The sequence below is a fragment of the Salvelinus namaycush genome, chromosome 34 (assembly GCF_016432855.1).
Source record: "Salvelinus namaycush isolate Seneca chromosome 34, SaNama_1.0, whole genome shotgun sequence".
In the NCBI taxonomy this organism is placed as follows: domain Eukaryota; kingdom Metazoa; phylum Chordata; class Actinopteri; order Salmoniformes; family Salmonidae; genus Salvelinus; species Salvelinus namaycush.
The window spans coordinates 12570347-12588190 of NC_052340.1; the positions used below are offsets into that span (position 1 = coordinate 12570347).

The 17844-nt window shown below is 45.9% G+C and overlaps 1 protein-coding gene across 1 annotated transcript; it reads left to right on the top strand.

Annotated features, from left to right (window-relative positions):
* The first annotated feature begins 884 nt into the window (after positions 1-884).
* Positions 885-16983, top strand: LOC120028850 (zinc finger CCCH domain-containing protein 4-like). Its single transcript, XM_038974099.1, has 14 exons — positions 885-1176; positions 6023-6314; positions 6486-6593; positions 6707-6986; positions 7135-7259; positions 7415-7499; positions 7714-7850; positions 7977-8078; positions 8242-8353; positions 8554-8663; positions 8777-9207; positions 9306-9595; positions 9771-10019; positions 15146-16983. The coding sequence occupies exons 1-14, from the start codon at positions 1097-1099 to the stop codon at positions 16810-16812; spliced, it is 4068 nt and encodes a 1355-aa protein (XP_038830027.1). The 5' UTR covers positions 885-1096; the 3' UTR covers positions 16813-16983.
* The last annotated feature ends 861 nt before the right edge of the window (positions 16984-17844 follow it).

Genomic DNA, 17844 nt, shown 5'->3' on the forward strand with positions numbered 1-17844 from the left:
CACAGTCTGAATTAAAGCACTGCAAAAACTTGGAAAGTTTCCTTACAAGCCAGAATGTAGAATACAATTGCATTTGGACTTACTCTACCGGTTGTCTGTGTGGTTGGTCCTTATTCGGGTCAAAATCTGAGAAATAATATCCACACGACAGTATTATTCACCTGACCTTTTAGAGCAACGATACAGCCGTTGAGATTTTTCTATCACCTGGCACATGCACAAAACCTTGTAAACACCTGCAAGGCTTTGGTTAGTATGCATACATTGCGTGGATGTACTTCCGTCTTGTGCACATCCCTTAGGTGATGAGCAAACAAATCTTGATAGCCATACACAGAGACCCGCGTTTTGAAGTCAATTTAATAATACTTTCCTGTGGATATTTTGTCTCAAATTCTACCAGCAGAACGAAATCAGTGGACAACAGGTAAAGTTCAAATTAAGTTTATTCTACATTTTGACTTGTAAAGGGACTGTTTGGATTTTTTTCATCTATATGTGAAGAGAGTGGACCCATTGACACTCAGATTCGTAGAGGTTTGTACTTTATCAAAAGAATAAGCCATCTCCTGATGTTTTTTTTCCTCCACATTCTCTCACTGTAAGACATACAGTGGCAAGAAAAAGTATGTGAACCCTTTGGAAATACCTGGATTTCTGCATAAATTGGTCATAAAATTTGATCTGATCTTCATCTAGGTCACAACAATAGACAAACACAGTCAGCTTAAACTAATAACACATGCCAAAGAGTGATCTTTCACAACTGCTGAACGAAAAATGTTCGGCTATTTCCGTGACAAACGTATGAGAACGTAATGTTTATGTCGTCATATTCGGAATATCCCGCCCCTTCTCTTTGGAGGAGACAGTCAGCCATTTTAAGTGGATGAGTTTCATTTTACAGCGCAACTGTAGGACGGAGAATCTCAGGACACAATTTCAACCTATTTCTCTAACAACTGTTAGTGGGGAATTGACTACTATGAACTGAAACTCTTCCTTAAACCATTAACAAGTACTGTAGATCCAAGTTAAGTGACGCATAAGCCAGTAGAGTTGTAATTTTTTTTGCACCTAAATGTAGCTAGAGGAAATGGCTGTGGAAAGCATGACTGTCCATCCAAACTCCCCAACAACAACCAACCACGAACACAGTCTTCTCACTGACGAAAGGTCGAGTAATTCTACAATCATATTTCTATCAAACTATTTATTTGTCCTGTGCTTTTTAGGTATAAAAAGCCCGGGTTTCTTTTTCCTTTTTTTCTTTCAAAGGGATTAAACTCGCCTTTTTCTGGGGAACAAGTACAGAGGTAACGAACGCCATCTTGAAACGTTGCTCAGCGCAAACTGGAAGGTCAAATATGAACCTGGGATCTGTTCAGTTTGAATAAGTATTTCAAGGAGTTATTTTATGAAGAAAAAAGACCATCAGTTCAAATAATCCATCAAAGTTGCATCCCCACCAAAGTAGAGTGAATGAAGAAAAAATATTTTTGCTTGTTAATTGTCCACCATCAACTTAACTAGCAAAAATGTATTTCTGAATAGATTTCAAATTAGCTATATGTCCAAGACGTTTTTGAACACAAAAGCTTTGCAAAATTGCATCGCAAAGACAGAGCTAGCTAACGTTCCAACTCGCTAGCTAGCTGCCCTCCGTGGAAAAAAAGCCAGTTTGCTAACTATCCGCCAAGCCAATAGGGCGAATTTTAACAGTTTCATAATTAATCATTACATTCTAGGTTTCTCAGGTCAGACAAAGACTTGATTGCAATGGATTAATAGCCAGTTGTTGGACATTGGAGGTATTTCCTTTATTAGCACTCATGCTAAGTAACGAAGTGGCTAACTAGTTACGCTAACTACTCAGTTCATTTTTTGCTAGCTAGCTTGCCAGACCAATCTAGCTAGTAAGCAAAGGCCGCCATTGGGCCTGTCTTTTTTTTTTTTTAGCAACTAGATAGTTGTGTTGAAAGCATTTTGTCATTGGAATTGATGCAGCTGTTCACTTGTCACCCTATATATAGACAGAGCCCTCTTAAATCGGCGAATAAAATGAATTGATTCGATTAGTTAACGTTAGCTACCTATGAAGTTCGCTATTGGTCCACGGGTTAATGTTAACTAAGCCAACTAGCTAGGGATTGATATAACGTTTAATCACTAACAATTAACAAATTGATACATTTCCATGGCGTGAAATTGATCATACTAACTACTCAGCAAAAATGTAACAAACGTGATTGCACAATTGTTTTAGCATGCTCATCCACTTTAATGTTTGTGCCAACCATTTAAAACAAAACAAAAGTTATTACTAGATCTGTACATTAATGGATTTAACATTTTCTTCCTTTGCAAGTTCAGGAAAATTGCCTAATTTCGTGCCCCTATAAAGTTTCTTCTCAGGTCAGACTGCTATATTACTATATTACTTGTTATCCCAAACACCCACCAAATCCCAGCACTGTGTTGAACGTTTGCAAAGCATTTCAGATGTCTAAAACGTCAAGTAAACCACAAATGTTACCTGATTTCCCTGTCTGTCCCCCCCAACAACCCAAGTTATACCATTTCCACAAACCCTAATAATAAAGTGGGAAGACCACTATTATGTTCCAAAAACTTTTGGGGTGGGGGAAATGGTCATACCAGTGCTTTTGAGTGCAGAATGTGAAGAAAACCTCTCACAGTAAGTACTTCCCATCATTTTGATTAAGGCCCATTGTTTGTAGTTTAATTGATTATTAGGGAAATTTTTGACCTTTTTAATTAAGCTGTAATCTTGTTGTGATGATGCATGAAAAGTATTGTAAAATGTATTTTTAAGTGAAAATGTAAGTTTACATGACTGATTGTACCTAGTACTTTCAGCATTAACTCAGTTTATGCTTTTGGAACTACATAGGGTGTGTCCTGTGCACGCACACAACTTTATAGCAACTGTAAAGGTTGTCTTGTTTGAAGTGTGATTATCCTTAGATTGCGTATTATTTATTTTTATTAGGCTATATTTTTGGATTCAAGTGTAACTTTTTTTCTGTTCATAGTTTCTTGGCGTAGAGTAGACTAGAGCCTTATCTAATTGGCAGTAGTGAGTGCTATCATTTCCTGACCCCTCTGTTGTTATTGGAGTGATGCATCCTTTTTTTTGCAAAGTCTTTGATGTGGGCTATTAAACCCAGAGGAAGCTGTTGACAGGTGTTTTGCATTTGCCATTTAACACATTTGTCAGGACATCTAACCAGCCTGACAATATAATTTTTATATACAACTCTTTATTACCGTAATGTTAATAAACCAAAACACCTGTAACCTCAGTTTGAAATAGGCTACTACATAATGTTATAAGAGTAAGTTTAGGTTTGTCTAGGTTTAGGTAAGTCTAGGTTTGGCTAGACCCTAACGTCTCTTTACACAGCGAAATGGTTTGGCATAATCCCAGCCAATGGGAGTGGCACACCTCTGTATAGGTTGGCTTGACTGGCATCTGAACTAAGCAATATCATGATGAAGCGTTTTGCTTGTCCGCAGAATCCTGAATACTTGAACCTGGCACCCCACTAGAGAAAGGGGCAAGGAGTCAGAGCTATGTCAGTAGAGCCTTTGTTCTGTGTACGTGCCCATGTCAGTCCATAGAACCCCCAGCAATGCAAAGTTCTGCGCTCATCAAGAATGGCCTCATTGTGCCTCTTGAAGGACATGAGTGATCTTGATTCAAGGGTTGGCTGTGCTGAGTTAAATTATGTTGACTCCATTGTTTTATGCCAGGTGGTAATACCATGCCATTGACAATGAAGGAAAAAATGTATCAACTTGCAGTTTTAGATGAATTTGGTTTATTTAAGAGTGACTAGATCTATATCTGGTCCCTCTGGCTGAGAGTAAACTTAGGATAACTAAACGTAAGGAGGAGCAGGAGACTTTAGTAAAACCCAGCAACCCTCAGGCCCAGGAGGAAAGTCATGTCCTACATAGGAAGTTAGTATGTTGAGGATGTGGTGTGGACTGTGTTGGTGTGAGTATAAAGAGAGATCAGTCAACATTTATTTGTGTCAATTGGCCTATAGGCCTATGTCCACAGATTGGGTCTGTGTGCTCAGAGTATAGTCTATTCTATAGCCTACATCAAACTCATTGTTTTACTACCAAAACCATTTCTGTGTACTTTGGCCAAAAGTCAGAATTCTAATCTGTATTTGAATAATCAAATAAAGGCCTAACCTGTACCATTTTGAAGTTAGGCTATACCAGACACTTAAAGCGAGACTGTTACTCAAGCCTGCTCTGATCAGGGTCAGCAAATATCCCTTCACTCTGTAGGCTGGACTCTGGCTATAGTGACGCTTCAAATGGACATAGTGGTTATATCCTACTTATCACCCTCAGGGCGGCGCACAATTGGCCCAGTGTCGTTAGGGTTTGGCCGAGGTATGCCGTCATTGTAAATACAAAATTGTTTTTAACTGACTTTCCTAGTTAAATAAATAAAAAATACAAATCACCACCACCACACATGCCTTATTGTCACGCCAGTGTATTTCAGTAAATCATGTAATGGCGCGCCTCTGTGGAACTACACCTTGAAAGCTGGCAGGGGGAAAAGGTATCTGTTTCTAATTTCTTGTCTGTGTTCTCTAGCCACATTTAGGCCCAGCTATTCCAGTTTTAATACAGTTTTAACCATTGCAGTTTCCTGTGTAATGTTTGAGATTTGTATTGGTTGGTGGTTAAATATTTTCATCTTCTAAGCAAGCATATTGCATGCTGTTGAGGACTGTTGACAGATGAAATTGACTGATCTTCACTGATAAATAGCAGACTGTTTAAGATCATTTTTGTTATGTAAACACTTTGATCTCCCCGCACAGGAATGACTAGCTCGATTTAGTGATGGGCCTATTGCTTTCAAAATGTCCTTGAAATGAATGTTGATGTTGAATCCACCCTGTATATTGAAGGCCAACGGATTCTGCATGTCCAGCAGTACTGAATCCCCCTCCCCACCAGTTGCATCATCATAGTTGCATCACTCTCAACTTTTCCCAGTCCAAAGAGACAAAACAGTGAAGCTCAAAGTGTACACATTACACACACATGGAAATGTCATACCTATAGCAAAATGCAGAGAAACTTGCTGTTACTGATTGCTGTCCCATATATTAACTGCCATATAATTTGTTTACCACAGACCACAGACCACACCCACCTTATCCCTGTCCTCCTCACGATAACTCAGCTTGTTTTGACACATATAACACACAGCCTTTACACCCTAGCAGTCCTATCTCCAGCATACAGTCAGTAGGCCTATGTGTTCAATCTAAGAAAAACATGATCTGGCCCTCTGACTCTCAGCAGACACTAGGTCCTTTATGTCACCCACAATAACAGCCAACTGTCAACCCAGTCACCCAAACACTCATAACTCATCAGAATGTTCCAGCAGAGCAGCCTACGTTGTGTCATGGTTTGTGGGTGAACGGTGGTGTGATTAACGTTTGACGAGTTCAGAGAAACGGAGTTCTCAGACATTATCATAGGATAACAACAGCTGATTGGCCCTGAGGATAACCGCATTATCTCCACTGTCAAGACAAACGTACAGAAATGCACAAGGAAACGCCGTAATTAGTGACTGAAACCCACAAATTAAATTCTTCACGTTAGAACATGAGGGAAGTGACTCCCTCGGGGTATACAAGTCATCAATGTAGAACGGGTACACCTGAATTTTGCAATGTTACCTCAACCATGAAAAAGGAATGATCCATATTCCCAACCTAGCACTCAGTTGTTAATGCCATTTTATTCCACTTTACCTTTCCCCAGACAAAAAGCTTTGATCCCTTATTATTATGGTCTGGTGGTGGTGTCTAGGAATGTAATGTTCACCACCCAGGAACCATCCACCTGTCCCATACTGGGAGTCCAAACATGAACTACGCGTTTGAGACCGGAGTCTGGCTTGAACAGCATTTTGATGTCCTGTCTATCTGTTCTCTGTTTGTCACAGACGTGAGGATGGTGAGCTGGAAGAGGGGGAGCTGGAGGATGATGGTGGAGAGGTGGAGGTGGCAGAGGAGCCCAGCACCGGGGGAGGAGGAGAAGATGGAGGTGAAGGTGAAGAAGCAACAGCAGCAGAGGCGGCCCCCCCAGAGAAAATTCACCGTAGCAAAGAGCGCCACGCCAGCGGCGACGAGAAGGACGACGAGAAGGCCCGCCGCCACAAGAGGAAGAGGAAAAAAGAGAGGGAGCGGGAGAAGGAGAAGAGGAGAGCCAAGAAGAGACGCAAATCCAAGCACAAAGTAAGATAGCGTGTGTGTGTGTTTCACATCCAGCTCAGCTCTGGCTTTCATCGTCCTATACAGACCCTTCAGAACAGGGATGTTATTGCTTTCTTACTGTTTAGTCTAAATGTTTCTTCGTACTTTGTCACTCAACCTATCTCTCTTTCTGTGTTGTGTGTGGTGTTACAGCGTCATGCCTCCTCCAGTGATGACCACTCAGACTTTAGCGACGACTCTGACTACAGCCCAAGTGAGAAGAGGAAGTATCGGGACTATAGCCCTACGTACCCCCCTTCTGTAAGTTACCCCATGGCGGCACTCTAAATCACATGATACTTGCTGCAAAGTTGCTAGTCTGTTTGTCACCATGTAATTACAGTGGTCTAACAATGATTTTGTTTCCTACCCAGTCCCTTGGAGGTTACCCACCAGCCCCGTCCTCTGGCCACGGGGGCCCCATGCCTAAGAAGGGCAGCTACGTAAAGATGGACAAGCAAAGCTACGGGGGCTACGGCGATTATGAAGAAGAGAACTACGAGGGAGAGGAGGATGAGGAGATGGGCGATGAAGACTACGATGACTTCACCAAGGAGCTCAACCAGTATCGCAAGGCCAAGGAGGGAGGCAGCGGCGATGGAGGTGGAAGGGGCAACTGTCGCGGGGGCAGAGGTAGAAAAAATGGGGTCAGAGGTGAATTGAACGACCCTTACTAGTTTGCTTGCATGTCCCCGCGTGCCGTGGAGATGCTGACAAGGTGCTGACAGTGTTTCTTTTTCTTTCTCCACAGGAGGTAAAGGTCGTATGAAGAACCAGAGAGGTAGAGGAGGCATGAGAGGAGGAGGGCGTGGAGGTAGAGGAAGAGGAGGGAGCAGGGGTCGGGGACGAGGGGGCAAGATGGGCGGAGACAATGAGGACGGAGAAGGGATGATGTATGGAGGAGGAGGAGGAGGAGACGAGATGGAGGTGAGTCAAAGACGGTCATCCTCTGGCCCCAGATGCACAGATCATTTCACATTGTTTATCAATGATACTGGTGTGCTTGCTAAATTATATTGTTTTGGGAAAGTATATTGTTTTGTTTCTGAATTGTTCCTCATCCAGTTGATGTTGTGTTCTAGTATGGAGATGATGACTATGACCATATGGGTGAAGATGACTATGATGAATACTCTCAGTACAGGAAGTCCAAAGACCGTGGAAGGGGTGAGTTGGCTGTCAGAATGTGAAGGATTACCACTATTATTCACACTACACAATACTTAGTCATGCTACTGTAATACAGACATGCTAGGTTAGCTGTTCTGATGTCCTTCCTAAGTAAACATGCTTCGCACCCAATCCAAAATGGTTGCCTGTCTTGTTCCATTGTAGCCCACTGATGAAGTGTCTCTCTCTCTGCTCCAACCAGGTGGTAAAGGTGGGCGGGGGCGGGGCCGGGGGAAACAGGGGCGTGGTATGAACCGGGGAGGCCGAGGGAGGAACCGGGGGAGAGGCCGAGGGGGCGGAGACCAGGGTCACGATGAGGACAACAATGGAGACAATGGGGACATGGGGGTGAGAATAAAACCAACTACAACACCTTACAGACCTGCTCGCTCATCTGAATGAATACTCAACCTGTACAAGTTTCTGATAACACTCTGAAACTGGTAATGCTTGTTTGCTTGTGTTGTGGTGCAGGATGGAGGAGGAGGCCAGCACAACAAGCACCAGGGGGACAAGCACCAAGACAAGAAAGGGAAAGCCATCTGCAAGTACTACATGGAGGGCCGCTGTACTTGGGTAAGAAGGAAATCATGGAATTTGAGCAGAGATAATGTTCTTGCCAGGCATTCTCAATAGAATGTCAAATCATTCTTCTTCTGACATATGTTACCGTCAACTGCTTTTTAAAATCTTGTCCGAACGTGATTTTTATTGTTTTAACGCTTTGCCAACTTTCCAGGGGGAACACTGCAACTTCAGCCACGACATTGAGCTGCCCAAGAAGAAAGAACTCTGCAAGTTCTACATCACCGGGTTCTGCGCGCGGGCTGAAAACTGCCCCTACATGCATGATATCCTTTACCTGCAGTCCACTTTTTATCAGATAGGACATTTCCTATATTTCCTTCAGTGTGTGTTTCCAGCTAGCATAGCTAGAACGGCCATACTAGTTGTCAAGTTTAGTATAGCCTATATCAGTGCTACCCCCGAGACAGTCTTTGAGTGAGTTCAGTCCATCCAGGCCTTCCATAGTTCCTTAACTCCCCAGCACGTGATTTCCCCTGCAAGCTGTTCCACACCACCGGGAGCTGTGTGAATGGAGACGAATGCATGTTCTCCCACGAGCCTCTCACCGACGACACCCAAGACCTGCTAAACAAGGTGAGCCATCCTCAAGTGGATTTAGACACCAATTCTCTCTGTTTCTTTAACTCACTCTCCTCTGTGTTAGTTTGTTAACCCCTTTTGACCACCTTTTCACCTCATGTTTGTAGATGCTGGCGGAGGATGCCGAGGCTGGAGCTGAGGATGAGAAGGAGGTGGAGGAGCTAAAGAAGCAGGGGATCAACCCCCTTCCCAAGCCTCCTCCTGGGGTGGGCCTGCTCCCGACACCGCCCAGACCAGGGCCACCCGACAACTCTGGCCCTGGGGACTTTGGATCTCCTGGACCACCACAGGGCCCCATGTCCCCCAACGGCCTCCCCGGCCCAGGGCCTAACCAAGGGCCCGGTCCCTGTCCTGGTCCCATTCCCGCCTACCCAGACAGTTGCCCCTACCAGGGACCTCCCAACCCCAATGGTCCCGCACCCCCATCCATGGGCCCCCCACCCCCCTGTCCTGGCAATGGAGGGAAGAAGATCCCCTCGTTGTTTGAGATCAAGGTGCAGCCCACGGGACAGCTAGCTCAGAAACTAGCTAATCACAGGTGAGCTTTTCACATCCATCCAAACCTATTTATGTGGCTTTTATAGTTTGAGTATGCGCTAGGAACATGGTATAACTCAACGATCTTTCTCTCTGCAGAGGTCAGACCCCAGGAACTGCCACAGGCCAAGCTGGCGCCACTGGCCCCCAAGGGCACCCCGGTGGGCCTGGTGGGCCTCCGCCTCGGTTCCCTCCACCTGGCATGATGCCCCCAGACATGTCCATGGGTCCTCCCCCACCCATGGGCCCTGGAGGACCCCCCATGATGCCAGGCTTTGGCCCAGAAGGGGGGCCTATGATGCCCCCCGGACCTCCTCCAGGGGGTAACTTCTTTGATAACTTCTTCAACCAGCAGCAAGACATGAATATGGACGGGGTGGTGGAGGAAGGTGAGCTGAGCTGATATCGTATCACATCATGAACGAAGCATACAATCACTGTTCGCATCAGAGACTAATGTTGGCTCCTCCAATATCATTTCAGATTGAATCTAAACCTGTGCTGTTATGTGTCTCTGAGAGTGTTCTGTATTGTAGTTGTCAACCTTCCTCCTGTACCTTTCAGGTGATCACTTCCAGGGCTTTGGAGGGATGGACGTGAAAGAAGCAAGAGGATCGGGAGGAAACCAGAGCTCCGTGGGAGGCACCGACGTCCCCGCAAACGGAGGCTCGGCCAATCAGCAGGCGGGGATGGGAGTGCCTGACTTTCTGCCGCCGGCCCAACGCATGCTGTTCATGAGAATTCAGCAGAAACAGCAGGAGGACGAGGAGAGGGCCAGACTTGCCAAGGGGGTAGGAGAGAGGGACGCGGAAGGTACGCTCTATATATATACATACATATATATATATATATATATATATATATATATACACACACATACACACAGACAGACTGTAGACCAGGGGTGGGCAACATGCGTTCAATATTTTTGTTATCCTAAAATTCAAAATCACATATCTAAATGATCCTTGGTATGACCATTTTAAAACAATTTCACATGTTAGCTTAGTAGACCCCCCCCAGGGTCATCATGGGCATTAATATGGAGTTTGTACCCTCTTTGGTGCTACAACAGCCTCCACTCTTCTGGGAAGGCTTTCCACTAGATGTTGGAACATTGCTGCGGGACTTGCTTCCATTAAGCCACAAGAGCATTAGTGAGGTCGGACACTGATATTGGGCGATTAGGCCTTGCTCGCAGTTGGTGTTCCAATTTATCCAAAAGGTGTTCGATGGGGTTGAGGTCAGGGCTCTGTGCAGGCCAGTCAAGTTCTTCCACACCGATCTCGACAAACCATTTCTATATAGACCTCACTTTGTGCAAGGGGGCATTGTCATGGTTAAACAGGAAAGGGCCTCCCCCAACTGTTGCCAAAACTGTACAGTTGGCACTATGTATTGGGGCAGGCAGCGTTCTCCTGCCTGGCATCCGTCAAACCCAGATTTGTCCATCGGACTGCCAGATGGTGAAGCGTGATTCATCACTCCAGAGAATGCATTTCCACTGCTCCAGAGTCCAATGGCGGCAAGCTTTAAACATTCCAGCCGACACTTGGCATTGCATATAGTGATCTTAGGCTTGTGTACGGCTGCTTGGCCATGGAATCTCCTTTCATGTAGCTCCCAACGAACAGTTCTTGTGCTGATGTTGCTTCCAGAGGCAGTTTGGAACTTGGTAGTGAACTCGGCGGTTCCGTTCTGTGAGCTTGTGTGGCCTACCACTTCACGGCTGAGCCGTTGTTGCTCCTAGACGTTTCCACTTCACAATAACAGCACTTACAGTTGACCAGTGCAGGTCAGAAATTTGACGAACTGACTTGTAGGAAAGGTGGCATCCTGTGACGATGCCATGTTGAAAGTCTCTTCAGTAAGAAGAAGCTCTTCAGTAAGGCCATTCTACTGTCAATGTTTGTCTATGGAGATTGCTTGGCTGTGTGCTCTGTATTTATACACCTGTCAGCTAGGGCTGGGCATTATGGGTGATATGACGATATATATCGTGTGACGATAGAAAAATGTCTATCGTTTCATATTATGCTCTATCGTTTATTTCGTTGTGTCGCAAATCACACTCTTTACGGCAATATTTTTCGTCAATTGGACGTTGCTTTGCGTGTAGAAGGAAATTTGCAATACAAACAAACATGGAGGAGAGTGAATGTGACACAGAGAACGGAGACCGTACCTATGAGGGGCTACTTCGGTCGCATGGACGTGGCCGGTCCCGACAACAGGCTCAAACACCACTAACCTCTTTTACCACCAACGGAAGAATCATGTGAAACAGTACAGAGAGAGTCTACGGATGAGACCCAAAAAAGTAGAGTCGAGTGCTCAAAACAAACCACAGACTCAGACGTTGCAAGAGGCTTTTTCCCACAGCACACCATATGGCAAAGAATCACGAAGATGGAAGGAGATAACAGCTGCCGTTACAACTTACATCTGCAAAGATATGGCCCCAATTTACACAGTTGAGAAACGGGGGTTTCGTGAGTTGGTGCTCAACACTCGACCCAAGGTACCAAATGCAAATGCCTTTTATTTGTTGAGTATAATTCAAAATGTAATAAGAAATAGGCCTTTACGTGTGGTCATTTTATATAAACTATTTATTAATTGAATTGACAGAAAATGTATATATCGTGATATGTATCGTTCTTGGGATATGAAATGAGCTATATCGGGATATGAGATTTTGGCCATATCGCCCAGCCCTACTGTCAGCAACTGGTGTGGCTGAAATAGCCGAATCCACTAATTGGAATCGGTGTCCACATACTTTTGTATATATAGTGTATGTCAAATTATAATAGACCTATACGTTTTCAAATAACTATCCTTTTTCTGGCCTGCAAATTGCTTTTGATGAACAAATTGGTCCGAAAACATTATTGCCCATGCTTAAGACACTGTATTGATGACTATTATGCTTAGACACTAATATAATGGCAAGCCAGCACAGACAAAAACATAAGTACTTCTACTGGGCCTGGTTAACCTGGCATGACTTCATCTCAATTCTCCATAGACAAAACAAACAATTCCCACTGACACCGTATAAACAGTGCATTGGCAGTGCAAACACTGCAGGACTATGCTATATTAATACAGACACCATATAAATACTTGCTCTAGGTCGCACTCACCCGTATAGGCTACGTAGAGCACATAAAGTAGGTTGAGTCGAGTGCATATGCTGTGTAAACCCTGGCTACATCCCTGGCTGCACCATGGTCTAAAGTGTGCTCTATAAAGGGAATAGGGTGCCATTTGGAACGTATATAAAGCTAATGGTATTATTAACAAGTCGTACGGTTTTAGCCTCAAAGTGCTTGCGTAAATTTGGAAAATGTACAGTGTTCCTGTGGCCTTTTGTTTTGTTAGAAATGTATATGTGTCCTGAGGAGGCAGGAAATGTCTGTATGACACCGCTGACCCTCACTTGTAACCCTCAGCAGAGTCAACATCCTCTGGGCTCTGGTTGTGTAATACACTCCCATGGATCGGATTAGTGACTCCGATGGGCCTCTACTCCACTCCGTCGCTAGGTGGAGCTGTTGGTGTGTGAGACTACTAATTATGTTGGGCTCTGACATTGATTTAGGTCAGGATTCCCCAACTGGTGGCCCGTGGGCCAAAGTTTTATTGGGCCCCATAAGTTTTCTGAGATAAAAGACTAAAAACACTAGGAAATCAGCTACAAATTATTTTAATTTTGGATATACCGTGTGAAGTCGTAAATTTACATATACTTAGATTGGAGTCATTAAAACTCGTTTTTCAACCACTCCACAAATTTCTTGTTAACAAACTATAGTTTTGGCAAGTCGGTTAGGACATCTACTTTGTGCATGACACACGTAATTTTTCCAACAATTGTTTACAGACAGATTATTTCACTTATAGTTCACTGTATCACAATTCCAGTGGGTCAGAAGTTTACATACACTAAGTTGACTGTGCCTTTAATCAGCTTGGAAAATTCCAGAAAATTATGTAATGGCTTTAGAAGCTTCTGATAGGCAATTGGAGGTGAGTCAATTGGAGGTGTACCTGTGGATGTATTTATGACATCATGGGAAAATCAAAAGAAATCAGCCAAGACCTCAGAGAAAAAAATTGTAGGCCTCCACAAGTCTGGTTCATCCTTGGGAGCAATGCCTGAAGGTATCACGTTCATCTGTACAAACAATAGTACGCAAGTATAAACACCATGGGACCACGCAGCCATCATACCGCTCAGGAAGGAGACGCGTTCTGTCTCCTAGAGATGAACGTACTTTGGTGCGAAAAGTGCAAATCAATCCCAGAACAACAGCAAAGGACCGTGTGAAGATGCTGGAAGAAACAGGTGCAAACGTATCTATATCCACAGTAAAATGAGTCCTATATCGACATAACCTGACAGGCCACTCAGCAAGGAAGAAGCCACTGCTCCAAAAGCGGCATAAAAAAGCCAGACTACGGTTTGCAACTGCACATGGGGACAAAGTTCGTACTTTTTGGAGAAATGTCCTCTGGTCTGATGAAACAAAAATTGAGCTGTTTGACCATAATGACCATCATTATGTTTGGAGGAAAAAGGGGGGCGCTTGCAAGCCGAAGAACACCATCTCAACCATGAAGCACGGGGGTGGCAGCATCATGTTGTGGGGGTGCTTTGCTGCAGGAGGGACTGGAGGAGGGACAGGAGGGAGGAGGGACTGCCAATGTCAGCAGCGAAACCTTAATGACTTGGAGAAGATCTGCAAAGAGTAGTGGGACAAAATCCCTCCTGTGATGTGTGCAAACCTGGGGGCCAACTACAAGAAACGTCTGACCTCTGTGATTGCCAACAAGGGTTTTGCCACCAAGTACTAAGTCATGTTTTGCAGAGGGGTCAAATACTTATTTCCCTCATTAAAATGCAAATCAATTTATAACATTTTTGACATGCGTTTTTCTGGATTGTTTTGTTGTTATTCTGTCTCTCACTGTTCAAATAAACCTACCATTAAAATGATAGACTGATCATTTCTTTGTCAGTGGGCAAACGTACAAAATCAGCAGGGGATCAAATACTTTTTTCCATCGCTGTATGTAAACTTCCGACTTCAACTGTATGTTCCCAAGTATTCCCACGCATAATAGAGATACATGTGATCGTATACAAATGTTATCAAGGTTTGAAATTATTATGTTTTAGTCAAATATGTTTGGTATTCTTGCAGTCTACAAATGATTTGTAATTGTGTTCCGGCCACCTGACCATCCGCTCAAGAAACAATCAGCCCACGGCTAAATCTAGTTGATGATCTCTGATTTAGGTGGTTTTCGTTAGGGATGTGACAAATTGACAATTTTGCTTTACGTTTAAATGGCTTTTTTTAAATCGGTTTTCCATTAAAACAATACAAAAAATCATACAATTCCACATCAATGCAGAATGATAGTCTTATTACCTTTGTATGGCCACTAGGGAATGGCAATGAAGTTATATCTATCGCAGTCATATTCCCTTGAAAGGGCCTTGGCTAAGGCTATAAGGGGTCAGTCACCAGGCAGACCGTCAGAACCGTGCACTAGGCCTTTATACCGGCAATCAAAAGCTGTATCTCGCAATGGAATGCTGAATCTTGCAATTTCTTTGCTTGTAACATCTTCAAAAGTCAGTAAAGCAGGGCCTGTCATCAATGAAATAGGCTAGGAAATTTTACACACTACAGACCGAAGACTGAACACTCAGTCTCATCATTAGCAAAGAGCAGGCGAGCCAGCTGCACTGTGATTTAAAAAAAATTGTGGGGGGGAAACATTCTTCTTAATGTTAAGGTTTTAAAGTTTTAACGTTTAAATGTTCACACCCCTGGTTTTCAGTGGTTGTGGTTCTACTTTATACCTTACAGACCGTCAGTACGGTTGACTATGTCACTGATTCCTGTTGCTTTATCTTCTAGGTGACTCAGCTAACTGGTACTCCAGTGAGGATGAGGATGGAGGCGGCAGTGTCACATCCATCCTGAAGACGCTCCGCCAGCAGAGCCAGGGGCCCCCCAAACCTGAGGGTCCTCCCAGCGACCCCCGCCTCCAGAAAGGCTCCCCAGCGCACCCCTCCATCCGACCGGCGGACTCCCGTCAGGGGGACCCCCGGCTGGCTCGCGACCCCCGCCTCTCCCGGGCCACAGACTCTGCCCAGGCGTTGGACTCTCCCAACCCCTCCTTGGCCACCATCACCCCTGCAGACCCCCGCCTGGCACGGCTCGCTACCGCCACCCTCACCCCCAAACCAGACGCCCCCCTGGTGTACAAGCCCCCGCCCCTCACGGCTCCCCCTGCAGAGGAGGAGGAGACGGAGAGGGTTCTGAGGGATAAGCCTGTGCCCATCCCCCTGGACCCCCTTATGGGCATGGCCCTGAGGGACCCACGCTCCCAGCTGAGGCAGTTCAGCCACATCAAGAAGGACATTCTCCTGCACATGCCCCCCTACGCTAAGACAGTGACATGGAACCCCGAGGACCTCATCCCTATCCCAATCCCTAAACAGGACCTCCTCCCCCTTCCCCCAGGCATCCCCCCTGTCTCAGCCTTGGACCCCCGCCTCTCACGCAGCCAGCAGCGAATCCATACGGCCCTCCCCCCTACCCCACCCATCCCCCCTCCCTCCTTAGAACCCCCAGCCCCCTCCTCCTCCCTCCCAGACTTTGAACTGCTCTCTCGCATCCTCAAGACTGTTAACGCCTCATCCGGCCCCTCCCAGTCATCCCCTTCTCTCCCCCTTGTCCCTCCACCGGCCTTGTTGCCGGCGCCTCCTGCTTTGTTTCCCACCCCTGTCGACAAGCCCGTCGATCCTCGAATGTCCCGCAAAGCCCCCGCTGACCCCCGGCTCCAGCCGCAGAAATCTGTCCTGAAGCAGCCTTCAGAGTCCCCTGTCCCCCCTCTGACGGTCACCCCGGCAGCCCCTCCACCCACCTCCGGCTCCTCCTCCCCCACCATCGCCCCCTACGACCCTCGGCTACTGTCTGCAGGTGGAGTGGGTCGTGGAGGGGGAGCGGGTGTAGCTGGTGGCAGCAGTGTGCTGAGTGGTATCAGTCTTTATGATCCCCGGACTCCTGGTGCAGGTAAACTTGAGGGCCCTGGTGCTGCCACAAACACTACCCCCAGCAGCGGCCCCACAGAGCCCAAACCCAGTGAGGCGGCACCAGCCAAGCCCAAGGCCAAGGAGCCCCTGTTTGTCCGTAAGTCTGCCCTGGACCAGCCGGAGCCAGAGAAGAGCAGCGAGCAGTCCACTGACCGATACAACAGCTATAACCGGCCCAGGCCCAAGCCTGCACCCTCGCCTTCCACCGGGCCCCCCGGAGGTCCTGCTGCCTCTGTCTCCTCCACGGCCGGACAGGGCCCCCCTGGTGGTGCTGAGCAGGCCCCGGCGGGCGTCCACAACCTGCCTGTGTCCTCGCTCTTCAGCATGGTGAAACAGGCCAGCAAGCCCAGCGGGTCCGGCAGCCCTTTTGGTGGGAACAGCCCTGCCCAGCCTGGCGACACCACCACCACCACGGAGCAGGACAATGCTTCTCTGAAGGAGGTTTTCAAAGGCTTTGACCCCACGGCATCACCGTTCTGCCAGTGATATCTGAGCCTATCCTGGTCGAACATTGTTTTAGAGACGAACACTGAACGCATCAGCAAGGAGCGCACTGAGGCAGAAGTTGGACTGGCCACAGACTGTGAACGTTTGAACATGTTGCTCAGGCGTCACACCTGCAGTGTTTGCTAATGAGATTCTATAACAGACTTTGGGGCCGGGGAGGGAGGGGGTGTGGGAGGGAGGGTGTGGGAGGGAGGGATATGTCAGAGTCTGGGAAAGAGCGAACTCTATTTTAAAACAAACAGATGTATAAATACATGTATTCCTTTTACGAGAGTCCCTCCCTACTTTAAGAGAAAACAATTATAGGACAACAAAAACGAGTCCACAGATTTAAATGGGCTGTATTTTGTCATTTATGCTCCCCCTAGTCCTGTTCATTTTCCTGTTCATTTGTTTGTAACTCCAGTCTCCAAGCTCTCCCTTTTATCATCCGTTCTGTCCATATCCCACCAACCCGTTCACCTCAATAGCTTCCACTGTGTCGCCGTCAGAAGAATACTTGTCAATCATTGTAGCTTTTCTAGTACAATCACAGGCAAAGATAACGCATAGAGAACATTCACTGCCACTCCCTCTGCCTGTTGCGTTATAACAGTACAGTATATTATATATGAATACAACTCTTTTGTTGCTTGATTTGAAGTCATTTCTTTGCACTGTCCGCCTGTTATCTGCCAGTCTTTCCCCTCTGTTGGCTCTCTTCTTTTTTTTATATTTGAGCCCTCTGCTCTGTCAGCACTGTTATCTCTAACCTCTTCTGTCTGTCTGTTGTGTGTCGGGGTGAAGCCTATGAATATGTCGGCCATGTTGGTCCCACTACCCCACACAACCCTGCTTGAGGTTCCACTCACACCTCTCTGCCAGAGTCAGAACTGTGAATTGAAAACCACATAGTCCATCTGTCACGTGAGATATGATCATTTTAATTTATTTTTTATACTTATGAGATATCTGCCTCTCATGTCTCCTCCCTATGTCACATGACAGTTCATTCGAATCATTTGATATTGT